The following is a 27,430-nucleotide window of genomic DNA, read 5'->3' on the forward strand; positions in this document are numbered from 1 at the left end:
TAATTTCTACAGGGATAGAAAGCAAGGCTGCTCTCTCCGGGGGCTTTAGGATGAGAAATTCTCAGGAAACTAGACGACGCCACATGAGAGAGATTTTCCAGAACTTTCAGGAGCATTAAGGAAAACGTTGTGTGAAAACCCATCCTGCATTGACCCTCACTCCCTGAGGAAACAGAGCCTGGGGAAGCAAAAGAAGGAAAAACTATCCGACCTTTAAAAACGCATAGTCCATAAGTCACTTGGCTTTAAAATCTACTTCAACCAATGGACTAGCTTTGAGGAAAATAGAAAAAACAGTGAGCTCCCTCTGCAGGTCGATGGGAGTATGACCTGGCTACTTTTCCAGTTTTAGCTTCCTTACCAAGACCCTAATTAACAACAAAGAATTGGTTATTATAAAATAAAAATAAGTAATACACCCACAAAGAGAACATTTTAAAAGACTACCTCGTTCTGTGATAGCATAAAAAGCCTTATTTTAAGCAAATTTAGGAAACAGAAACCGTATCATTTCCATTGCAAGAAAAAAATTCAGCCAGTGGTAATTAAAGTTAGTCTGGCAGAGAAGCCAAGTTCAGGGCTGCAAGGAATTGCCTCCAGCTCCAAGGAAGAAAGATCTCCCCCGGGTTTTCAGGGCTCTTTGTGGACAAAGGAGTGGAAAAACTGAAGGGGAAAAAATGACACAGAATTTACTTTTTCTTCATTCTCTTGAAAATTCTTGTAAGTTTTGTCATTCTTGATAGCGCCCATCACTCTCCTCATCAACACAAACATGGACTAGGTTCGTCCTTGAGTCTGAGCTCTAAGTAAAAAGAAACCAACACACGAGAATAATAGCTAACATTTGTTATCAAAACTGGAGGGGAAAAATTGGACAGTTTCTATCCACTAGAGGGAACAGGGATATAACGAGAAAATATGGGTCAAACAACACCTTTGTCATTTATTGGGGTGAGAGTTTGGAAGCTACTTCTCTTGGTGTCCATTTATTCAACTGAAAATACTGAAAACAAAGCAGGAGAAATCATGGAAGAAATGGCCCCATTTCTATCACTCCATTGTTGCCACTAAGAATCCAGAGGATAAACTGTTTATGAATACTCTTTTAAGAAGATGGGCATGATTTAAATGAAGAAAACCTGAAACAAACTTCTGAGGCAGACAAAATAAACCTAAACAGAAGGAAGAATATTGACATGTTAATACTAAGGACCAGCAGATTCTTTGTGGTCTCACTGTTAACTCTTCCAAATTTATTACTTTAATGCATTCCCAATGTAAAACCCAATATAGGGGCTAGAGTGATAGCACAGTGGGTAGGGCGTTTGCCTTCCACTCAGTCGACATGGGTTTGATTCCCAGCATCCCATATGGTCCCCTGAGCACCGCCAGGGGTAATTCCTAAGTGCAGAGCCAGGAATAACCCCTGTACACCGCTGGGTGTGACCCAAAAAGCAAACAAATTTTTTAAAATTTTAAAATTTTAAAAAAATTTTTAAAAAACCCAATATAAAACCATTCCAATGTTTGTTGGAACCCTAACGTTTATGTCAAAGAGTAAATGAACAAATTAGTCAGGAAATAAATGTGGTTATAAGCTCTTCTAGATCTGAAAATATTATAAACCTATGATGTGAAAAGTACGGTGTTTGGCATGTGACTAGACAAACCAATGTAATATTTGAAATCAGAAATAGATCTAAATCCAAATTATAATTTATTATATAATAAAAGCAGGTGTTTTAAACCCATGATAGGGGCAAGGAGATAGTTTAAAGGTTTTCTTGACTACCTGGCATACAGAAAGCCCTGAATTTAATCCCAAGTAGCATGTCCCTCCTGGATAGCCCACAACCAAATTAAGAATCAAACTCATGACAAAATGATGCATCATTTAATATATGGAGCAAGTGGACAGTTACTAAAAAATGATGGATATATCATTCTCGGAGAAATTCTAGATGCATCAAACATCTAAATACAAATAATCACTGTCACTGTCATCCCATTGTTCATCAATTTGCTTGAGCGGGCGCCAGTAACGTCTTCCATTCGTTCCTGTCACATGCTAGCATAGCCCGATGGCATATTGAGGGCTCTTTCAGGGTCAGAGGAATGAGGACCAGATGGAGGTGGATGTCATGATAGTATAGCTGGTAGGGTACTTACCTTGCTTGTGGCTGACTCGGATTTGACCCCCAGCATCCTACACGGTCGCCTGAGCCTGCCAGTAGTGATTCCTGAGCACAGCGTCAGGAGTAATTCATGAGCATAACTAGGTGTGGGCCAAACCTCACCAACCCCCACAAAAAATGAATTATTTAATGAGCCAAAGATATGGCTTAGCGGCCAGTGCATGCCTCATGTGTTTGAGGAGGCCCTGGGTTTGATCCCAGCACCACCAAGAATTACTTCAAGGTCTGGAATTCATCTCCTAGTCACAAAACAATAAAACAATTCCCACCACCAATGTCCCTAGTTTTCCTCTTGCCACCCACCCCTGAGCCTATCTCTATGTCAGTTACTTTTCTTCTCTCTGTCTCTCTCTGTCTCTGTCTCTGTCTCTGTCTCTCTATCTTTCTCTCTCCCTCTCTCTCTTCCTCCTCCTCCCCTTTGGGGTTGCAACACAGAAACTGAGAGGTTATCATGTTTGCTCCTTACAAACACACAAACACACAAACCTTTTGATCCCTGGATCCTTGTTCTAGAACTATCCCACAGATATATTAATATATCAAACAGATCACCATGATTTTTGCTGTATTATTTATAACTGTCTAAAGCTGAAAACAAATGTCTGAGAGTAGTAGATTGGTTAAATAAATTACTGCTGTTTATCCACCTCATAGAAATGTATGGAGCTATTAAAAATAAATGAGGACACAATATCGGGTACAGAATAATCACTAAGGGAGCTGGAGAGATAGTACAGTGGGTAAGGCACTTGCTTTGCACACACCTGACCTGGATTTGATCCCTGGCACCATATATGGTGCTCCAAGCTCCACCAGGAGTGATTCCTGAGTGCAGAGCCAGGAGTAGCCCTGAGCACTGCCAGGTGTGTCCCAGAAACCAAGAATAATCACTAAGATATGAGAAATAAAAGCAGAAGTGGGGAAAAACAGCAGAAAATATTTTAAGCATTTTTGTATAAACATGAAAAATGCCTAGGAAGAGATGTAAGAAATAGATACAAGTTGAGGCTGCCAGCAAGACACAGGGTGGCTTGGGAAGGGCAAGAGGGGGACTTTACACCATGTTTTCTCTATTTTCTTTAGCAAGCTTTGGATTTTAAAGAATGTGAAAGGTTGGGGCTGGAGCAATAGCACAGCAGGTAGGGCATTTGCCTTGCATGCAGCTGACCCAGGTTCGATTCCCAGCATCCCATATGGTCCCCTGAGTACCACCAGGAGTAATTCCTGAGTGCAGAGCCAGGAGTAACCCGTGTGCGTCGCCAGGTGTGACCCAAAAAGAAAAAAAAAAGAATGTGAAAGGTTTACCTGGAAAGAATTAAATACCAAGCAAGATTTATCTTTGAACTCATTCTAGAAAAGAGAGAAAGTAAGAGTCTATGTAAATGCGAAAGCACACAGTAGGTCATCAACAAACAGTTGCTGGAGAATGAATAAACAGTGCCCCTGTGGTGAGACTTCTCTATCCTGGTCAGTGGCTGCTCAGTGGCTGGTCCCCAGTCCATTCTATCCCTGGGAGAGTCCCATCAAAGTGCTCAGTTATGGCTCAAACAAGGACTTTTTCTCTATTCTTTCAGAATTTGAATACTACTTAATTTATTCATTTGTTTTGAGACCATATCCAGCTATGCTTCTTAGGGTTTATCCCTGGTTCTTTGCTCAAGGATCACTCCTGGCAATGCTCAGAGGACCAGATGGGGAGCTGGGGATCAAACCCAAGTCAGCCAGCCTACATGTAAGGTAATAGCCCTGCCCTCTACACTAATGCCTCCAGCCTGATTTTACTGAACTTATCTGGGGTACAGGTTGGGTCACTCCCAGCAGCTGCTCAATAGTGATGCCTGGTGATGCTCAGGGGACCATATGTGGTGCCAGGTACTGAACTCAGTATGTATATATGTATATTATAAATTATATAATTATATAACCTATAATTATATAATGGACTAGAGTGATAGCACAGCCAGTAGGGTGTTTGCCTTGCACGTGGCTGACCCGGGTTTGATTCCTTTGTCCCTCTCGGAGAGCCCGGCAAGCTACCAAGAGTATCCCGCCTACACGGCCGAACCTGGAAAGCTATCCGTGGCTTATTCAATATGCCAAAAACAGTAACAAGTCTCACAATGGAAATGTTACTGGTGCCCGATTGAGCAAATTGCTGAACAACGGGATGACAGTGCTACAGTGCTATTATATATTATCTATAACAAAATGATATATATTTATATATAATGATATATATTTATATATAAATATATATTCAAGACAGAGAATTGAAACCCACCATCATGGAGTTCACGCTAAGGCAGAGAGGGAACAAAGAACTGCTATGGTTTGAGAAACAAAGACAAAAGATAAATGAACCCAGAGTCACACCCCCTTGAAATGGTGTAGACACTTTGTGGTTTGAGTGGTCAAGATTGGTTTACTGGATCAATCATGTCTGCACTAACTCCATGATGATCAGTTGGAAGCAGCACTAGTGGCCTCCCTGGGATTCAGCTTCAGATTCTGAACACCACAATGACACATTTCTTGCGTATCTTCTCAGGCTTCTTTCCCTACTATACAGAAACAATTTTCCATCTCCTGCTTCCACTTTTCAGATCTTAATAATTATCCTGTGTGGGATATTAACATAATCCCTTACTATCCTCAAATTTCGCAGCTGAGAACAGCACACCTCTCATGACCTAGTTTCTGTAGCTCTGGAGTTCGAGAACTATTTACAGGGTCATGTGCTTGGGGTATCAGTAGGGTCAAGGTATGGGCCAGGATCTGATCTCACCTAAAGCTCAGAAACTTCTTATGGAATTTATGATTTCAGATCCATGTGGTTGGGACTCAGGCCCCTGATTCCTTACTGACGGTAGGCAGGGATTGCTCTCAGCTTTTGTAATTCACTGCAGGTCCCAGCCATGTGCCCAGAGCTCTATAACAAGTCAGCCTTGTTTTTCAAAACCAGCAAAACTGTCCTCTCCAGTTTGCAAAGGAATCTGAATCATGTAATCACTAAAATGGTTCACTCAACACCTTCTCTATTTACTGTATGAGTGACTATTTCATCGGATTCCTACGAAAGAATCATGAATAACTAGCAGGTAGGAATCTTAGGGGTCACCATAGAATTCTGTTTACAACACTATACACTGATAGTTTTAAATAATTTCTTACTGCACTGTAGCACTGTCGTCCCGTTGTTCATCGATTTGCTCAAACAGGCACCAGTAACATCTCCATTGTGAGACTTGTTACCTTTTTTGGCATATCGAATACTCCACAGGTAGCTTGCCAGGCTCTGCCATGTGGGTGGGATACTCTCAGTAGCTTGCCGGGCTCTCCGAGAAGGACGAAGGAATCAAACCTGGGTCGGCCGCATGCAAGGCAAATGCCTTACCTGCTGTGCTATCGCTCCAGTCCAATTTCTTACAAAAAGGTAAAGATTTATGTGTAAGCTGAGCTACTTAAATTTCTTGGTTCTAACTTTCCTTACAACTTTTTAAATTGTGGGCTAAGAACTTGAGATGGGAAAGGGAAACAAAGCAATTAACAAGTATGTGCTAGACACTGTGTTAGATCTCTATTATAAGTTAATACTAAATTAGAAAAAATAAAGAATTGCTTTTGAACCAAGGAGAAGCATTTAAGCAAATCAAATATTAGCATTAGGCTTATAAGCACAGATAAGAAAATCAGACAACGATAATAACCAACTTTAAATTAATAAGCTAATATTTGTATTTTATATTTCAAATTTTCCTAAATGTCTTATTGGGTACACTTTTGATGTTTGGGCTTTGTAAACAAATATCCTACATATCCCAGTGTAATGAATTTTTTTTAAGGCAAAACAGATTTTAGTGCATAGAATTTAAAACAGACTGCAGCTTAAATAACTGAATGTAATGGCCTAAAATATTTTCTCCTAAATTAAGCTGCACATATTTTATTAATCTCTGAATAAAATGTATTCCAGGATGGTACTACACATATTAATCACAGTGAACTCTTTCTTCATCTAGAAGATCAAAATGCAGTTAGTATTGTTTCGAAAATCACCACTACAACGGACCCTAGAATTAAGAAACATATTGTTTTGCTTTTCTTAACTTAAAATTTTATTTTATTTTACAAAGTAGTTCACAATATTTTATTACATTTAATATTTGAACGCCAATTCCACCACCATTATACCTTCCTACCATCATATGTTGGATGTAAGAAACATTTTAATACATTTAAATTCAAATATCACTTAATAAACTTTCATCTTGAATGTATCAAACTTGAAGTCTTTGTTCAGAGTAATAGGGATAAAATATGAGGGGCTGAGAGAGACAGTACAGTGGGTAGGGCATTTGCCTTACATGCAACTGATCTCCCAGACAAGGGTTCTATCCCCGGCAACCCCTTACGGTCCCCCAAGCCAAACATGAGTGACCCCTGAGTGCAGAGCCAGAAGAAAGTCCAGAACACCACCAGGTATGGTCCCAAAACAAACAAACAAAACAGATAATATAAAAGACTACAGTTTTCAAAAGGATCTTTAATCTTTAAGTATTTAAAGACTTATAGGGTCACTGGAAATAGATAATAGTAGAATGTAGAATATGTGTATGTGTGTAGTGAATTTTATCATTTAGGAGGTTGGAGTAATATGGCAGGGATCAAACTCAGAGCCTCATATATGCAGGGCATGTATACCAGCACTAACACAGATCTGACTATAGAAAATTGTCATTACAAACTGAAAATTCACTCAAAATAGCATTAGCTATGTTTTTCCTTGTTACTTAAACACATGCTAACTGTGTGAAAATTGGAAAATATAGTAAGCCATTAGAAAAATAACTGAATCACAATTATAGAATCAACTATCATTTCAGTTACATTAAAAATGTTGCATTCAATAATAAAATAGTCTGGTAATAATGTGTCTAACCCCAAAGAAAATTCCTACACTCTTAGAAATCATAACATTTCAAAAAGCACGTTAGCTTAAAATCCTTTATTCTTGATGTCAGCCCAGATAAATATTTTGGAAAACTGGAAGAAAAGTTATTTGGAAGAGAAAAAGTATTTCATAGTTATTGGAGGTGTCTCAACATGGTTGGAAATATATATATATATATATATATATATGCTTTTCCCATTTGTGTTTGAGCATTTTGTATTCATATTAACACATGGCATAAATTAAAACTTTGAATTGGCATGTACCAAATCCTGCATGAGGAAATCATAGTCCAGAAATAAAGCTGGCATCATTGGGTTTCTGAAGCAGAACAAAAAACAACATTTACAGCACCGACTCCTCAGCAGTGAACTGAGTATTTACTCTAGCCAGGTGTCTGTGCTGTCATTCAAAAACTACCCCTACCAGTATTCACAAGTGAGCCATCATTTAAAAGATACTCACGAGGACAAGAACTGAATGAACTGTATGCATCATTTCTGCAAGGTAAATATAAATAAATATATAAAATATAATATAAATAAATATAATATAGATCTAAGGATCAGAAACTGGAATAACAAAGAACTCAACAGTTTCGAGTAATGGCAGATGAGGTAATAAACACTAACTCTCACTGAAATCAACTAAGAAAAACTGATCAAAACAAACACAGCTACTGAAAAGTATGAAAATACTAACAAGGCAGTGAGAAATAAAGCATTCTCAATGAAGGATTGTAGAATAAACTTATTGAACTGATGAGACAAGATTTTTCCCAAGAGACATCTACTAATAATTAGAGGTTATGACCAGCTACAGAAATCAACATTATCTGAAAAACTTTTCAGTCCATCTTTTTAAAAATGGTTTAATTTTTTGATTTTCAAAGAGTTGTTAACAGTAGTTGATTACATTCAATATTTCAACACCAATCCCACAACCATTATACCTTCCCACCACCTTTATTTCAAGTTTTACCACCACCACCCAAGCCTGCCCCCAAAGCAGATGCTAAATAATTTATCTTGTATTGCTTATTTTGAATAATTGACTAAAAATGATTCAAAAGATTTCCTTAGTGGAAATTATTTTATCCCATTTTGGAGCCATTAAGTCCCTGAATTAGAGATCATTAATGTTAAGAGTCTTGGGGTCTTGGGGCTGGAGCAATATCACAGCAGGTAGGGCATTTGCCTTGCATGCAGACGACCCAGGTTTGATTCCCAGCATCCCATATGGTCCCCTGAGCACCGCTAGGAGTAATTCCTGAGTGCAGAGCCAGGAGTAACCCCTGTGCATCGCCAAGTGTGACCCAAAAAGCACACACACAAAAATTGTTTGGGTCTTGTGTATACATATACACATACGTATATGTATATATGTATATTCACATATACATATATATTATTGATTGGCTGTCTTCTACCTTACACTCCATCAAATGTAGTGTGCTACTCTTAGTATGTCAGTGGTATAATTGTGTGAAATGTCATGTGGTTGCACAAGTGGCTGCACTTCCCTGGAATTCTATAATTTTTTCATAGGGTGCTAGAACAAGAGTTTTTTGTTTGTTTGTTTTTAACTGGATGATTTGGGGGTCCGGAGGAATTTCTGTAGTGTGCTGCTCTCTTCCAAGATTCATTTGTGTGTGTGTCTGGATCATGGCCACTACTGCGCTTAAATGGCGCCTAGAGGCACTTTGTGAGCGTGACTGCCAGGAAAGCAGAAATGCAGGGAGACTGGTGGAGGGGAGCCTGGAGATTTGTCACAAGTCCTAAATACCTGGGTTTTTCAGCGGACTCAATCTTACTCCTGGCGGGTTCAGGGCGACTGTAAAGGTGTGCCGTGAGTGTGGGGACTGTTGGTTTCTGGAGGTTTGCGGCTGCCAGTTCTTTTGGAGCAAGAGAACGGATACACCTGCCCCCCACCGAGGTGCCGGGTGAACCTGCCTGGGGCGTGGTGGGGAGACATCTCTGCAGCATGCTGCTCTCATCCGAGATTCATCTGTGAGTCGATTTCAGTCCATTTCACTGTTTACTGTTAGCTATTCTACGTTTGGTTACTTCCTTATATAACCACAAGAATGTGCAAAGACACTTTATTGGGCTGCCCCAGTCGTGCTCAGAGGCTACTCTAGGCTCGGTGATCAGGGTGACTCTTGGCAGTGCTCAGGGGACAATGCAGTGCCAGGGATCAAGCCTGAGCCTTCAGCATGAAAAATATACACCCCAGACATTTTAGTAGTTTTCTTTAAAAAAAAACTTCAATTCTTTAAAAATAAAGAAACAAGAAAACTCAATAACCACAGTACTATTAACTGGTTACTATCAAGGAATGCCAAGGAATCAGGTGGGGAAATTTAAAAGATGTTGACTGTAGGTTCAATTAGACCATTGCTACCACATAAATCACCAACGTATCATAACATCATAAATTATTAACATATCATAACATAAATCATTAACACATAAATCAAATCATTAGCCTTTCTAAATCACAAAAAAATGCTGAAGAAAAGGTGAATCCTGTGCAGTATGATGTATAAAACCATAATGCCCATATCATAAATGGAGTTTTTAAAAATGTTTTGAGTTTCAATTTTTGTTACATAAACTTTCAATTTCTGTTACATAAACTAGCTTCATAAATCACCTATCAGTTTGAGAGTTTTTGAGTTTTTAGAGAATATTTCAATATATAACATTTTGTGCCACTCTAAGCTCATGTGCAACTAATCAAATATCAGTTAAACCACTTATCATAAAAGCATTGATGTATATATAATTGGGAACAGGAAAACCTTCAAAATGTAATCCTTTCATTGCACTTAACAAATTTACCATGTCAAAAATTTTTGGTGCTACAGAATATTAATACAAACCTAATGGTAATCTTTTCATTAATTTGTTCCATTTTATTTTACAGCATCCATTATAGTAACTTTTCAATGTGGCATACTTCAAAATAAATCCAGGGGGGAAAAACACTTAATTCATAGTTATTTAGATATATATAGTCTGTTCCAAATTAGGCATTTTAGCACACTAAGCATTCTTCATAACATTTACTGCTTCAGTTATATCTTTCCAATACTCTCTTAGAATGTCTCAGGACCACATTTTAAAAGCTTAGAACTTTGCCATAAAAAAAAAGATTAACCTAAAAATAGTCTCAAAATTAATGTCTTTATTCTATCATTGACTTTGCTGAATACTTAAAGGTAGGTTGGCTGTATAGTTAACATAGGGATCACATTTAAAATATGAATTGTGTATTCTCTAGTAATTTGTGGTGATTTTATATATCCTCTACCATAGATTTTCAGAGAAAAGGATTCCATCTAAAATAGGCATTTTCTGGGAGTTGCTCCATGGGAATTCCAGAAGAATGTTGTAATGTTTATATTCTTTGGAATATGTATCCACAAGTAATTAAACTCAGCATGAAAGTCTTTTAAGAATCTAGAATACATTAACATCATTCCAAGGTAAAAAGTGATTTCTCATCGAGTGTTTTCATTCCTTTCCAAGTTTATATTGCAAAGAACTTCTCATTCTTAAGGCCTTACATAAAAGCATCTGTCATGACATTTCCTGATGATAGCTTTAAATTATTTAAACTTTATTAAATATTATGAATGAAGGTCCTTCTGAGGTCAGCTCTGGCCCTTTGTGGAAAAGTTAAAGTCAATTTTATCTAACTTAATGACAGGACCTATGGAATGCAAAATTGGTCTTCTTTGGTGAAGCAAGACAGTTTTTAATTGAAATTTACTTTAGGAGAGGGAAGATAAGCCCTGAACCATCACCGAGTGTGGTCCAAAACCCAAAAAACAAGAAAAAATCTGCTTGTTTGGTTTCTGATGTGAAAGCAAATAGCATGGCCACATGGGCAGTAATTTATTTGCTTAACATTCCTGTGTTTCCCAAAATATCCTACCAAGTTCATTACTTGTTTATTGGGTCATACTCAGTGGTACTCAGGGGTTCTGCACACAGAATTACTCCAGTGGTACTCATGGGGCTGTATTGATGATGGGGATCAAACCCAAATTGGTCATGTGCAAGGCATATGATCTCCCCGCTGTACTCTATAGCTCAGGAACCTCTAGTTACAATTTCTGACCTAAAATTTTAACAAGAAACTACTTTGAAAACCACTGCAAACTCTAAATCTCAATTTTGAGTAGCAAGAATGACAATCATGGGGCTGGAGCTATAGTACAGTAGGTAGAGCGTTTGCCTTGCACATGGCCAATGAGGGCTCAATTACCAGCATCCCATATGGTCCCCCAGCACTGCCAGGAGTGATTGCTGAGTGCAGAGCCAGGAGTAACCCCTATGCATCGCCAGATGTGACTCCCCCCCAAAAAAAGACAATCACATACCACAAACTCTAAAAAGTCATAAAGAATAGTTCCACATGTGTCAAGTTCTAGATCTCCCACTTTCCTACGTAGTGAACTTTGCTCAACAGTAATCTAGAGACGTAGCACAATTATCATCTCCAGTTCACAGATCAAACAACTTGACCACAGATAATCAGGTGTGACTTACCACAATCTACTCTGGCTATAGGTCATGTTTTCAAACACATTATTTACTTCTGAAAGTTACCCCACAAAGGATATAATAAAAATTGTTATCTATTGCCAACAAAGAGAGGGGAATTATCAAAAGTAAAACAAAGGAATGGTGGGATCATCATATTTTAGATAAACAAGATTTTATTTTTAAAATTTTTTAAAAAACTTTAAAAATACAGTGTACCATATTTTTACATATCTGGCTTAGAAAATCAGAATATAGTGAGTTAAATGTCTGTCTTTAAATCTTCTAAAAACCTGAACATTTTTGGAAGTCAAACCAACCTGTCCTAATTTATGTGATTAGGAGTACCCTGTGTGAAGAATACAAAAATACATTTTTAAGAGGAGTATCATATTTTGACGCTTTATTGTATTGTCTACAATATGTACATATCTAGAAGTCTTTTAAAATACACCCAGGGAAGATGAGCCAATCAACAATGGTTTAATTCTAAATCTCATTTTAACCACTTTGGTGAGTTATCTATTTTAAAGTACATTTCCATCTTCATGATTGCTATTTTAATAAAGTGTCACCAGGTATCAGACTGATCAGATCAAAAATATCCCAGAACATCAAACCAAGTAAAGAGGCCCATTAAAAAGATGACAGAAAATGGTATCAGATGCAAGTTGAGATGTGGCAAAGGTCCATACCAGATCCTCCTGGCAGGACAAAGTCAGTTCTTTCAGACTCAGCACAGGTGCAGCCTTCATGCCTGAGTACTAACTGTTCTTTTCCCACTGGTGACTGTGGAATTTTCTGTACTCTTAGTGCTTTTTATGGATTCCAACAAGCTCTTAATTCTTTCACTTGCAGGCTTCTTTTTCTTCTTGGCAAGAGACATGTTGCTTGCCACAGACGGAAGTAGCAGCGCTGCCAGCCCCCATGGCTGGTTTCCCGATGGCGAAGGACAATCTTTACCTTCCTGGTGTAAAATCCATGCACTTTCTCTGGCCAGATCCACAAATTTCTGGAGTTGGCTTTGACTAACATTTTTACTGATGTTGAGAGAAGTTTCAAAAGGATTCTGAATGTGCAGAGGAGAAGATTCAGGTTTGTTCTGTTCCCTTCCCTGCAGATGATCACAAGGGAAACAAGAATGTATAAATATATGAAGGGCCAAAATCAAAAAATAATTTGACTCAAAGTATCAACAATGCATAACAGCATTAACTTTACAGAATCAAGCTCTTTTGTGGAAGGGCTGAATATATAGGTAAGTATGCAAGCATGCATGTACTTCTGACTGCTTTCTCCATCATAGTGTGTGAGTATTGAAAGAAAAATCAAATGGGATGTAAGAGTTACAGATGATGACATCATTGCTCAGATGAGAGGCATTTGGGCCATGCTAACCAGTAAGTATTTTTCAAAAACATAACTTTTGAACCGCTGCCATGATGACCCACCCACTAGGCCTGTTCCACTGATTCCAGACTAAATCTCCCATGAGGTGCATGCCAAGCAGCTAAAATTCATGAACACACTAATCCATACCTGAAAATTCCAGGAAGCCCTCAGGCCATCAACAGGTCAAGTACTGGTCCTGCTAAGTCCTGGTAGCTGCACTCACCCCCCACCACTACAGTCACGTCAAGGGCTCAACTCCATCACTTCGCTAATACTCCCCACAAAGACACCAAGCTGTGAATAATTTCTAGTACCCAGTGCCCAGACTGAGAACTCTGGTTTTCTTCTGAGTGGAGTGGGCAACATCTCCCCAACATCCCCACCCCCTTACCCCATACTTATAGAAGCCCCAAACCATGGCAGCTACACCCACTTCCCAAAGTCAAACCACATCAACTCATTGACCCAGACCATAGATCCTGAAATCTCTGGACTGCATGACACTGCCTAATTCCTCAATACCGAAACTCCAGTAGGAGCACATCAAATTAGATGGGAAAGTAACATAGAAGGCAACTAAACTCAACAAACAAAAACAGTAACACAGATGGCTCAACTAGCAACAAGCAGGGTGGTAAATCCTTAGACAAAGACTTACTTAACAACCCTGTAATAAGATGTAACAATTTTCACATAAACTGATTTTTTATACTTTTGATTTTTAATATTGGAGCTTTGTTACCTAATCAATTTTAATTCCAGAATTGAATTAGAAGTCTAATTAGAAAAAGCTGTGGCTTTTTCCTACATTCAAATAAATTTAAAAAAACAAAAAGCCTTATAATACCTATTCTTAAAACAAAACAAGTAACTTTTACCTCACAGTATAGATCTGGTAGGGGAAAATGAAAACAAAGCAGAAAATAAAATGAAGTCATACTTACACATATTTACATTTACTAAAAGCTATTATAATAGGAATAAAAGCACACAAAATTAAAATCTTTACATTAAATGCAGTAGATATTTCCCATGTATAAAATTGGGAAGGAAAAAGAGAAGGAGCAAAGCATTATTCATTACTCATGTTAAAACAGAAATTTCCTGAGAGACTAGATACCCAATAATTATACATCTAAACTTTATTTACCTGTCGGATGTTTATAGAATGTTTATTGAAAGCAAAATTTCCAAAATATTCAAAAAATTCTCTCAGTAGTAATTCTGTAAGACAATAAAATAAGGAAAATAAGAGCAAAGCCTGATTGAATGCAAAAAGGAAAAAAGAAAAACCAAATACTTACCTAGTGTTTCTGTGTTTTTTGAAGGTGTAATTTTATTCAAGTCACAAATAAATGTACAGTTGTGGCCTTCTATTATACACTTGTCTTCTGCATCTAGGAACAGAAATAAAAAATATTTTATAATTTCCTTCTTCAGAAAAGAAATCTAATTATATAAGTTACAGGTTAAAATGTCCTTTTATCTGTTACAGAACAGAAAACTCTACTGAAATAGATGAGACTAATTATACAATAAAATTAACATGAGATTGGGTCAGAGAAATATTACACTGAGGAAGGTATATGCCTGCCTTGCAAGGGACTGACCTGGGTTTGATGGTTTGATCTCCTACACCACATAGGATACTCTGCCCCCAAGCCCTGATAAATGATCCCTGAGTACAGTCCTGAGCAGAGCCAGGTGTGGTCCCAAAACAAAACAAGACCAAAAAAAAAAAAAAGAAATTTGCAGATTTCACAAAAGAACAGCTCTACTATGAATGGTACTATTAATCTGAAAATATCTTCAATCAGTAGTATTTAAATTAGATGCACAGGTCCACTGCAATCACCTTTCATACATCTATTTTCAACATTTCATAAAGAAATTGACTGTTCTAAGAATTCTGAAACGCTTAATGCAATGTTTCTTGAAATGTGCAGGTCAAGATCCCACATGGGGTCGTGCAACCTTTTTAAATTTTGTTTTAAATACATCTTTATTTACTATCAGTGAATGTTTAATTTGTATACCTATTTTCTATGTAGCAGTTACACATACATATACACACATAAAAATTTCTTAGGAAAAACGGGGTTGTAAGTGGAAAAGTTTTAAACTCTTATCTAGAGATGGAAATTCAGTACGATAAATTCTTCAGCACACTAGATCACCTTTCCCAATAGTATTTATATCTTTAGAGATAGTCGCTGTCTTGGTATTTGCTTTAGTGCCAGAGATCAAACCCAGGGCCTCATGCATGAACTCTATCACAGAAACTACAGAAACTCACTGTGGAAGCCATGTTCCTAATGAGGACTAGTGTGCTACCATGAAATCCCTGCCCTAACTGCTCGGAAAGGAGATTTCTTCTCATCTGGGTCAAGAAAGGCAGCGGATTATTTGACCAACTTAGAAACAGCACATTCCAGCCAGAAAAACAAGGTGCAGGCCAAGGAACTAAGGGTAACTATTATGAAGAAATCACAGCACTGGCTGAAACCTGGGAACCCAGCAGGGAGAGGGGGTGGGAAATTAGGCAAATATTTTAAACTACAAAGTAATTTGAAGTTTATTCCACTGGAATATAATCTCCAAAAGATTAGGTTTTTTGAGAGGCTTCTCAAGTACTGCTCAGTAGGTCCAGGTGCCATTCAGACGGCACGACACTCAGCCACCTGGGCCAGACAGCTCAATTCGAGGGAGCAAGGATGCAGCGCTGCTCAAGCCCGGGGCGCCCGGGTGCTGCACGTAATTTTGCACATCTCTAATAAAAATCTACAAATAGAACGAGATTTAAAAAGCCAACAATGAAGTTAGTAACCCCACTAGAGAGAATACAAAGAAACTGTTAGTCACTGTAGTTGAATAATATCAAAATATTAATAAAAAGCTTTCTATTGGCCCAATTATTTTACTGCAGCCTTATATTTAATTGCTAAAAGTACTTGGAATGAAATGAATAGCCTGTCAAAAGATAATGGGGTAAGGAAAATGTAGTATAACTAGACAATAAAATATCACACCTTGCCATTTGCAACAAAAAAAAAAGGAGCACAAAGAAATTACACAAAGTTTATAAAGAAAAAGACAAATGTTAGATGATCTCCTCTATGTGTGCAATATAAGGCTATAAAACTGTCAATGTCATCTGGTTGCTCACTGATTTGCTCGAGCGGGCACCAATAACGTCTTACATTGTGAGACTTATTGTTACTGTTTTTGGCATATTGATTACACCACGGGTAGCTTGCCAGGCTCTGCCTTGCGGGCGTGATACTCTAGGTAGCTTGCCAGGCTCTCTGAGAGGGGCGGAGGAATCGAACACGGGTTGGCTTCGTGAAAGGCGAACGCCCTACCATGGTGCTATCGCTCCAGCCCAAGGCTATAAAATTGATGAACAAAATAAAAAGAAACCAGTAGTCATTAATGCTTAAGAAGTGCGGGGGTATAGATGAAGTAAGGTAGGAGAATATTCAAAAATTCTCCTACCTTAAAAGAAAAAGCATCTTTGTAGCAACCAGCCAATCAAAAGCTACATTGGGAAAGGCTTTTTTCAAGGTTAGACCATGTTTGGTCAATTAAGTTAAAGGCTCCAATGTCACACAATATGTGGTACCAACCATCTTGCCCACTGAGACAATTAATACAGAATCCAAAGATTCTACAGGCCTGTTTCTCAAATCATCTGATCTCATAATCCCTGGTTAACATCAAACAAAAAACAAAAATAAAACTTAAGTTTTAGATTTACAAAGCCAAATTATTCATAAGCAAAAATTATATACCAATTAAACAAAAACACATGACACTGATAACACAACTGCTGTGAGCCTCACCCGCCAGGGTTTTCAGGTAGTCTAATGTTGGAAGAACTGGGGGTGATCTTCTCTGGAGAAAAAAGATGACCATCATTGTAAGAGAGAAATTTGTGATCCAAGCACCAGGAATACTACTCGTTAAGGAATGTGCTCGCGCCCAGTACCGGATACTGAACACTAAGGGTCTCACTCGGGAGTCCAGGGCACCATATATATAAAGGAGTTCTGAGCTTTTTAAGGCAATCCTACAAAACAGAAAAGAGAAAAAAAAAATTCAAACCTCCAAGATTATGATCCAGGATTTGAATACAACACATACTTTGTGATCTCTCTAAATATCTTATTATAATTCAATGCATTCAGAATACCATAAGATGGCCAAACACTTTATCTATATGCAATTTAAAATACCTGTGAATGCTTAATTATCAAATATGCCACATACATTAAAGCATTCCTTTAAAATGTTGATAAGTGTGGTTTTATTTAATTAAATCACAACCACAGTGCAGTTTTAAAACAATTTTTAAAGCAATGTTCTAAAGATGACTTAGTTTTCAAAAGCATTTTTTTAATAATAAATACTCCATATCAGCAATCTTTAACACTATCAATTAAAACCATATAAATTAATGGCTTTACACCTTGGTTATCTAGTCCTTCAGCAGGTAAGTCTAAAACTAGAGGAAAATATTTTATTTGTCTTATTAAGAAAGCACAAACTGCCTTAAAATTCAGTCAAAATGATTTAAGCCTAATAGATATAAAAAGCAAAACTCATTAAGAAACCTGAGAGTTCTTTCTGTAAGTTTCTAAGTCATACACATTTTTACAAATTTAAAAGCATGTCCTACAACTTCTCAAATAATCAATGAGGGGGGCTGGAGTAATATAGCACACAGCAGGTAGGGTGTTTACCTAGCATGTGGCCGACCCGGGTTCGATTCCCAGAATCCCATATGGTCCCCTGAGCATCGCCAGGAGCAATTCCTGAGTGCAGAGCCAGGAGTAACCCCTGTGCATTGCCGGGTGTGACCCAAAAAGCAAAAAAAAAAAATAAAAATAAAAATAATTAATAAATAAATAATCAATGAGGGGACAAAACCATTTAGTATTTTTTTTTTAATTTAGTAATTTGGTTTTGATTTGGGGGCCACATCAAGCAGTTCTCAAGGTTTACTCCTGATTTTGCTTAAGGATCACTCCTGGTGGGGTTTAAGGAGCCATATGAGGTGCCGGGGATAGAACCTGGGTGGGCTGCATGCAAGGCAAGTACCCTATCCACTGTACTATCTCTTTGGCCCCCATTTTACAGTTTTATCTTCAAACTCTCTAAAAGGACAGAGAGGAATTTACTTCCTGGGCTTACAAGAAGAAAAAAAATGCAAGAAATGTCAGATATCAAGTTAATTAAATGCTTTATTTAAACAAACTAATTTTAAATTAATAAATTAAATTAAGCCGAAAGTCAAATATTACAAAGAATGATCATGGTATCCTATTTTACATATAATCAAAAAAATATAATGATGCTAAAAAGTACATATTTTTAATACATGACTGCCTAAATGAAATTTACAAAATATTTATAACTGACTTGTAGTAAGTACCCCAATTCCAAAACTGCACTGGATTGAATCTTCTGACATATTTTTTATATTATAATAATCATCTGTTTTCATTATTCATCTAATGATAATATGGTGAAATCAAAAAGACTAACAGAAGTTGCCAGAGAGACAGTACAGTGAGTAGGATGCCCGGCCAGCCGGGTTTGATTCCTGGCACATATGGTCTCCCAAGCTCTGCTGGGAATGATGCTTGAGCACAGATGGGTGTGGCCCAACCCTTCCATCTAGCAAAAAAGATGAGCAAAGTAAAGAAACTCAGTGGAAATCAAAAATCAACAAGAATATGAAAACACCTGCTATTCTCACCTCCTTTATAAGCAGTTAGTTAGAACATAAAATGCAAATAGGATGAAAAAAACCTATGCAGTCTTAATCTATTCAAACCACTTCCTGATCTAAGCAAAAACTACACTTATTCAGTGAAAGAAGTTGACTACAACTGAAGTTGCTACTTCACTTTCTAAATATACTTAATGACACTTACACAGAGTTATCAAGATAACGAGAATACAAAATAGTTCTCAGAAGATGTACTTAATATTTTATACAGCATCTTCCTTAATTACTTAGAAATACCAAAAATACATGAATAAAGAAAGTTTTCTTATTTCTTAATCTCAGTAATGAAAAATTTTAAACATTAAATCATTAACATTATGCCTGGAAGCCATTATTTATGTTGAAGAAAAACTATGCTATTCACATTGAAGAGGCTAAAACTGAGGAGCTTATACCTATTATTGGTGGTCAAATCACATTGCAATCCAGAGGCCTGGTGTGAGAACCTCACCAGTGGGCAGCGAGCATTTAATATCTTTTGTACGCCTACACAGCCAGGGCCAAAGTGGTCCAGGGATTCTCCAATCACAGACAGGATCTTCTGAGTGGCAATTCTTTCTGAAGGAACATTTTTCACTTGAAATTCCATTAGAAAATTTCCTGAGGTCTAGGTAATAAAAAGATTTGTAAATACGTAAAACTTTTCTAAAAGGATGCTCTGATTCATGTCTGACAGAAAACACAGATAAAATTAAAATTCCTTATGAAATATAGCCAAATGTTAGACAGTAAGATTTTTAATTGTTGGGGCCAGAGCAATATCACAGTGGGTAGGGCATTTGCCTTGCACCCAGTTGACCAAAGTTTGATTCCTAGCACCCTAAGTGATCCTCCAAGCCTTGCCAGGAGTGATTCCCTAACCTCTGAGCACCACCAGGTGTGGCCCCAAAACAAAAATAAATAAACAAAAAAACATTTTAAATTGACGTTTCTCCAGCGTACAGAGTACAGAGTACTTAGGGAATCATTGCTTAGTCACTACAATGTAACTGGCATGATAAACACAAACTAGTCACAGAAGATGGAAAGAAAAACACATCAACAGAACAAACATAACTATGTATTGGAACTCAACATATATTGAAATATAATAATCATTAACCTGTATATTAAGTACATATACACCTACATACACACACACACAAACACACACACACAAATTTCATGTTTAATAAACCAGATGTTATAAACAAGACAACACCAGGGGTCACTCCTGAACCCAGAACCAAAGGCACCTGACCATCACAGGCGTGTCCCCCCAAATAGTTCTGTTTTCAAACAATTTAAAGTGTCAGTTGGTCACCCACAGCGATGATTCCTAGTTTGAAATATGTTAGACAAAAGACAAACAAAACGTAACACCTGGGGGCTCCCTGGTTATGGCTCAGTGGCAGAACACCTGTCGTGCAAGTGTGAGGCTCGGAGTTTGATTCCCAGCACTAACCCACACTGCCAAGCACAACCAAGCATGTGGCCCAGACACTAACCCAGTACTTCAGACGGGCTTTTCTCCCCAGCTATAAGCCACATCAGTGTGGTTTCATAGTTACCGGTGGTGACTGTGGTACCAGGAGAGGAAAGCAGGACCCTCTACTCCGGAGCCCTAATCACATTCTTTAAATGTGGTTCTAAGGTTAGAAATCAATGGCTATCATTCTGTCAGCCCAAACATTCTCTTTACTTTTCTAATGTCTAAAGTTTAATTTTCTAAAAAAACATGATTACCTTCGGAGCACCTAATCTTTCAATTTCATCTAGATCCAAAAACATGTCTAGATCACAACCTAATTTCCCAAAACCATTCACCGAAGAGCCAAAGGGTCTGATTGTGCATTCTGGGAAATAGGCAGCCGAGATGTCTTCGATGAGCGAGCAGGTGAGGTACCGGAGCTTAGTGTTCTCCTCCGTGAGCTGGAACTCCCTTAGGAGTGTGTGCAGCTGATCATCTACCTAGCTGGCCAAAACAAACCAAAAACACCAGAAAGTTTTCAGGTCTTATCAACCACAAGTTAAATTGAGGATGTGGGAAGAGCCAACGTTAAAGACAAGAAACATTAGTTATAAGTCATGGTCTTGTACAGAAGATCCAAACTCACTCTCAGTAAAAGAACACTCCTGTATTAAAACCATCATTTTGAAACTGTGGGTTTCAGCTGAGTATTTACAACAAAAACCATAGCTTCAAAGACTGGTATTAGAAAACACTGAAAACAAATGAAGCAAGCACTCCATTCACAAAAATAAACAAGGGGCTGAAGAGATACTGCAGAGGTTAAAGCACTTGCCTTGCATGCAGCCGACCCTGTTGAGCCCACACACCTCATATGGTCCCCGCCGCCCCTGCACCACAAGTGATCCCTGAGCACAGAACCAGGAGAAAGGCCTAGAGTACCCCCATGTGTGGCCCCCAAACTAACGAATAAAAGTAAAAGAATGTCTAGGGACCCTCTGCGCCTAAAGACTTTGATTCCAGAGACCTAACACTTTCGGGCATCCATGCTACTGCGTCCGCTCGACTTAACATCTATAATTGTCAGCTATGTGAAACGGTTTTTTTTGAACAGGTCTGACTGGGGGGGGGGGGGGGAAACTCCAAATAATAAAAGTAAGTTTTTGTTGAAATATTGAAGGTTATAAATGTAGCAGCCACCTCTCTGGACTGCGAACTAAGCAAAAGCCCCACGCCGGCCGTTGCAGCGTGGCGTACACCATACTATGAGGCGAGGGATGGGGGATGAGGGTGAAAAAAGAAAAAAGGGAAAGGAAAAAAGAAAAAAAATAAAGAAGAAGAATAGTTATGTACTTGTAGCAGTGGGGCTCCATATCTCTTCATTCCCAGCAATGGAAAACTAATTATCAAATGCTTCCTTGGTAGTAGGTCTGTCTCTCTTGGGTGGAAACTCCAACAACTATAGTGAGTTTTGTGTTGAAATATGGAATGTAATCAAGGTAAAGAGCAAATGAAGTGAAATTCATTAGTTATACAGTAGGGGGTAGGGGGTGGGGGTGGGGGATATACTGGGGTTTTTGGTGGTGGACTATGGGCACTGGTGAAGGGATGGGTGTTTGAATATTGTATAACTAAGACATAAACCTGAGAACTTTGTAACTTTCCACATGGTGATTTAATAAAAAGTTAAAAAAAAATAAAAAAATAAAAAAAAATAAAAATCACATAACAAAAAAAAAAGAATGTCTAAAGTTAGAGGCAAAGTTTTAAAAATTAAAATCATCGAATAGAGAACTGAAAAAGCTAAAACTGGAGAGTACTATTTTCACAAATAAAACCACTAACTGATTCTCTCATCAGACAACTAAATCAGAGAAACCTCTGAAAAATCTACATTTAAAAAAAAAAGAACATGTGAAAACAGTATTACTGCAGAGATGAAACAAAATAAGGTATTTTAAAAAGAACAGGAAAACATCCAGTGCAACGGTCTGTCATTAAGTTGCATCTGAGGTATGCAAACAGGGTGAGGGGGCAGCAAGAGGGGTACTCTCAGCTCTAGTGCAATGTAATTCTGTGGTTTGGGATATTTGACAAGAACTTTAAGAGCACATAAAACAATGTCATAGGCAGAGTTTTGAAAACGGAAAAAGTATCCCTATATACTTACACTTTCTGCACAGCAAAGTAATTCAAAAAGCTTCTTGTTTGATGGTGGGGACTGATTACTACACTGGACACTTGGCTGTTCAGATGTCTGGCTCGAGGAACTTTTCAACTTTAAATTGAAGAAACGCGATCGGAATGGAATTGCAGCCTCTGTGCCCAGGCTGGGAGTACGAGTTACACTCTGCAGAGAAGCTACACTCTCCTTCTGACAAAACTCTACAACAGCATAAAGACCCTAATGAGAAACAGAACACATTTCAGAAAACACACTTAACATAGCAGCTTAGTTCATTTTTCAAAACTATTAATATAGAAAAAGAGAACTTTAAAAAATGTATCAATGACACTCCTAACAGCATAATCCAATTTAAAAAAAAAAAAAAGAAAAGAAATACTAGGGGCCAGAGAGATAAGTACAGTGGGTAGTGGGTAAGGCATTTGCCTTGCAAATGGCTGACCCTGGTTCAGACCCTCGTTCAATCCCTAGAACCTGGTGTGGAACCCTGAATCCACCAAGAGTGAGTCCAGAGCAGAGCCTAGAATTAGCCCCAAGTACAGGTAGGTGTGTATAGGTAAGTGTGGTCCAAAACCAAAATCCAATTATTTTTGAATTTAAAAGTTAAAAGGAACACTATAAAGTTATGTTAGTTAAGATGTTTAAAAGAATGCTAGAGGGGCTGGAGAGATAGCACAGCAGGGAGGGCGTTTGCCTTGCACGCGGCAAACCCGGGTTCAATCCCCAGCATCCCATATGGTCTACTGAGCACAGCCAGGAGTAATTCCTGAATGCAAAGATAGGAGTAACCCCTGTGCATCAACAGGTGTGACCCAAAAAGCAAAAAAAAAAAAAAAAAAAGCTAGAAATACAAACTTTAAAAGGCAAAAACCAAAAGTTCCCCTCTCATAAGCCATTCTCCTTAACAGAACTATTTATAAGTATTCAAGATCATCCAGTTATAAATTTCTTACAATTATTCCCATAAGGATTTTTATTTTCACATGAAAATAAGCCTGACTAAAGATATTAAGAAAGATAAGACACAGGATATCAAAAGAGAATCTAACTTTATCATAGTGTAGAGGCAAGAGGTTAAAAATAAAAACTGGGGGGCCAGAGCGATAGTACAGTAGGTAGGGCATTTGCCCTGTACACGGACAACCCAGGTTTGATCCCTGGCATCCCATATGGTCCCTCAAGCACCACTAGGACTAATTCCTGAGCAGTGCCAGGTGTGACCCAAAAAGCAAAAAAATAAAACAACAAAAAAACAGGAACCTCTAACTCTTCAAAAGCCTGAATATTAGGTTAGAAAGATTTCCAAATACTTACAAAGCTTTCATAAAAGAAGTGATTATTAATAGATCCATGTTGGGATAAATATTTAAGAAACTTTTTTTCACTAAGTTTATTTGGGCAGTGTATTAAAACAGTGCGCTGTGCCTGTTCCTGTCTTTCTTTCTGTAACTCAGAGAATCTCTTCTTGGGAGTGCCATCTTCAGAACCTATGGATGAGACAAAAATATTTACAACATACACACAGACATAACAATGAGAATCCATTTTGAGACATAACAATTAGAATCCATTTTGATAAGGTATGTAAAGATTTCATAGTTGATAAAAACCAACTTTATCCTACTTTCATATTTCTTTTCCTTCATTATGAGGGTGAAGCTAATAGTACTTTCACTTTCAATGATGTTCTCTGTGATTATTATTAAAACTGTTGGGTTGACCATATTGAATGAAAACTCTCTGGCACCACAGGGTCCCCTCAAGTACAAAGCCAGGTGCAACCCCCAGCATTGCTGAATGTGTGCCTCCCTCTCCCCTCCCTCACTAAAAAAAAAAAAAAAAAGAAACAAAGATATTCGTTCCTAGAATTTTTCAAACTTGAGTAAAAGATTATTTTATTCTCCTTTCTAGAGAGAAGTACAAGCATGCAAACAAGAGGAAGCCATGTCCCCACATCAATACCCCCTGGCAGATGCAGGAGAATCTGAGACAATGAATGAGATCATGAAAACACCAAATAACTGAAGACAGTATCTCACAATGAACATGTCCTATGAACCTGAGAGCAACAATCTTTCTCTAGTTCAGTGACATGAGTGATAATTTCCCCCTTTTCAACTTATATCTGTTTCAATGATCTGTACCTGAAGGGGCCCTACATAAAAAGTACCTGTTATTTTAAGCCAGGGCTCCACTATAAAGAACTCTTTCGGCTAGCCACATTAAAGCTATGAAAACTAAGACCAACACAGAAGCAGTAAGATTTTGCCTCATTATAAACTCTTTTCAACAATCAGCACCTGATCTAAATGGAACTAGCTGACTTGTGGAATTAATTCCTTATTTCTAGATAATGTTACTAAGTATAATTCAGCTGTGAGGCTTTACTGTTTAGTTAAAATAAAACAAAACAAAACAAAACACCCAAAAAAAGGTATATGCTTCTCAGCAAGTGCTACCTTCACTTATTTATGATGGAAAAAATGGATATGGTCAACCCAAGTTTGCTCCGTGGCACAATGGTCCTCCAAGCCCCACCAGGAGTGATCCCTGAGCAGAGAGCAGGACTAATGCCTGAGCACAGTGAGATATGGCCCACCAAAAAAATAGGAAACAACATCAAATGAAACTGAAGATTTTGTTACTCGTTATGCTCCATAAAGATCCTAACTACCAGCAATAACTACCCTAAGGATAGAAAATGAAACAATCTGAGAAAACTAAAAAGCTACACTACAACATAAAGCTTTAGAGCCAGAGCAACAGTACAGCTTGCCTTTGCGCTTGACAACCTGGGTTTGATCCCCAGCACTCTTGAGACCCTAAACTCCGGAAGAGTGATCCCTGAGCACAGAGCCAGGAGTAAGTCCTGTAGCCCAAACCCCGCCTCCTCTTCACCCCCAACGTTTTATTCTTTGTACCAAATATCTGACAAATCTGAACTAACCACCTGAACTAACTTGATTCCTCCTCTATAAAATGGAACTACAAAAATTCCCTCCATAGTTTACAAAGTTTCATTTCAGTTTCATTTCCAAGAACATAAGTAAGTATGAAATTTAAATCACAGATGCTACATTACAATAGCTTCTTTGGCAGAATCATTCCTCATATTTTCAGGATTACTTAGAAATGTTTAAAGAGGCACCTTTTACTACAAGAATTCAATTAATACTTCTATGCAATGTCATCCTACGGAACACATCCTCTCCGTACCAATAGGAGTAATGGGAAAATGTTTGACTTTAATCGTTTAGTCTACATTAGAACTATTTTCAGAAATAAGTCATCTCCTAAAACTATGGTTCTAAATAATACGAAAAATCTTTAAAAAAAAAATCACATCTTTACCATTCACATTTGAACACATTCTAGGCTTGATTCAGGCCATTAAGCTATGCAAACCTGTACGAGTTATTTTTCTCTTGGAACTTGTTTCTACTTCAAGTCAAACGATGCTACAGAGATTGCTTTTATATCTACAAGTTTTTAATATCTGCAAACTGTAACTGTAGTTCATTAACTGCAAGTCACGTCCACAGAGCTCTTGGATTTAATAATGACTTGTCAATGCAGAAGGCAATCAACCTGCAACGTCTGCAAGACAACGGTCTGGTCCTGAAGATGCAAACCAGGTGGATTCTGCTAAAAATGCCCGGAAGAATAAAACAAACCGGGGTCAATGTAATAAGCCCTATGCTGGGGAGCCAGGAATAACCAGCTATATATCAAGGTGTCAGGTCGCCCAGTTTCATTCCTGTGCACAACCCTTCCCGGGAGGAAGAAACAACACAACACACACATACACAGAGAGAAGGAAAAACGTCACACATACACACAACCCGTTCCAGGAGGAAGAAACATAACACACACACACGTACGCACACACACACCCCAGAAAAAAAAAGTCACACACACACAAAACCCTTCCCGAGAGGAAGAAACATCTCTCTCTCTCCCCACCCTCTCTCTCTCTCACACACACACCACCACCAGAAGGAAAAAACGTCACACACACACACACACCCCAGAAGGAAAAAACGTCACACACACACACCCCGGAAGAAAGAAACGTAATACACATACACACATACATCGCCGGAAGGACTAAACGTCACACATACAGACTCTAAACGTCACACACACACACCCCGGAAGGACTAAACGTCACACACACACACACACACACACACACACCGGAAGGACTAAACGTCACACACACACACACACAACCCGGAAGAAAGAAACGTGATACACGTGCACACATACACCCCTCGAAAGGACCGCAAGGACTAAACGTCTCATACTCTCTCTCTCTCTCTCTCTCTCTCTCTCTCTCTCTCTCTCTCTCTCTCTCTCACACACACACACACACACACACACACACACACACACACACAAGCGCGCGCGCGAGGCCCCTTTTCCCTCGCACGCTCCGCCGCGGGGGTAGGCGGCAAGCCGGCCCAGGGCGCCGGCACCTGTCTCCACGCTCGCCGAGGGCTCCTCTTCTCTCCTGGCGTGCGTGGCCACAGTCCCTGGGTAACTGAGAAGCCTGTGCACGGGGCGCGGGATGTGGCCTCTCTGAGCACGGAGGGGCAAGCGGCCCAACAGCCCCACGCCGAGCACCGCCATAGTTGAAGTGGGAACGGGAAGACTAAAGGGCACCGGAGACCCGCGCGTGCGCGGTGAGGCAAATAGTACGGGAAGGCGAGAGGGTCAAAATAGATGAATTACGTTTGCTCCTAAAGGGAGAATGCTGATTATAAAGGTCAGAAAAGATGCCTGAAAGTTCAGGCTTGTTTTATCACCCTCACATTTCCCTGAAAGAACATTCCAGTAGGATGAGCATTCGCCTACTCGTTCAAATAGAGTCATGAATAGAGTACCAGAGAGAAAGATCCATAGTTTTC

General features: G+C 38.6%; 1 protein-coding gene across 1 annotated transcript; it reads right to left on the reverse strand.

Annotated features, from left to right (window-relative positions):
* Positions 1 to 11,857: 11,857 nt before the first annotated feature.
* MTPAP (mitochondrial poly(A) polymerase) lies at positions 11,858 to 27,167 on the reverse strand. The gene is made up of 9 exons (XM_055147362.1): positions 26,999 to 27,167; positions 23,835 to 24,007; positions 22,506 to 22,739; positions 20,611 to 20,835; positions 19,281 to 19,492; positions 16,934 to 17,160; positions 14,396 to 14,488; positions 14,242 to 14,315; positions 11,858 to 12,813 (listed from the first exon to the last, which is right to left on the reverse strand). Exons 1-9 carry the CDS (start codon positions 27,150 to 27,152, stop codon positions 12,451 to 12,453), a joined length of 1,755 nt encoding a protein of 584 aa, XP_055003337.1. The 5' UTR covers positions 27,153 to 27,167; the 3' UTR covers positions 11,858 to 12,450.
* Positions 27,168 to 27,430: the final 263 nt, after the last annotated feature.

This window comes from Sorex araneus, chromosome 9 (assembly GCF_027595985.1).
Source record: "Sorex araneus isolate mSorAra2 chromosome 9, mSorAra2.pri, whole genome shotgun sequence".
Classification (NCBI taxonomy): Eukaryota; Metazoa; Chordata; class Mammalia; order Eulipotyphla; family Soricidae; genus Sorex; species Sorex araneus.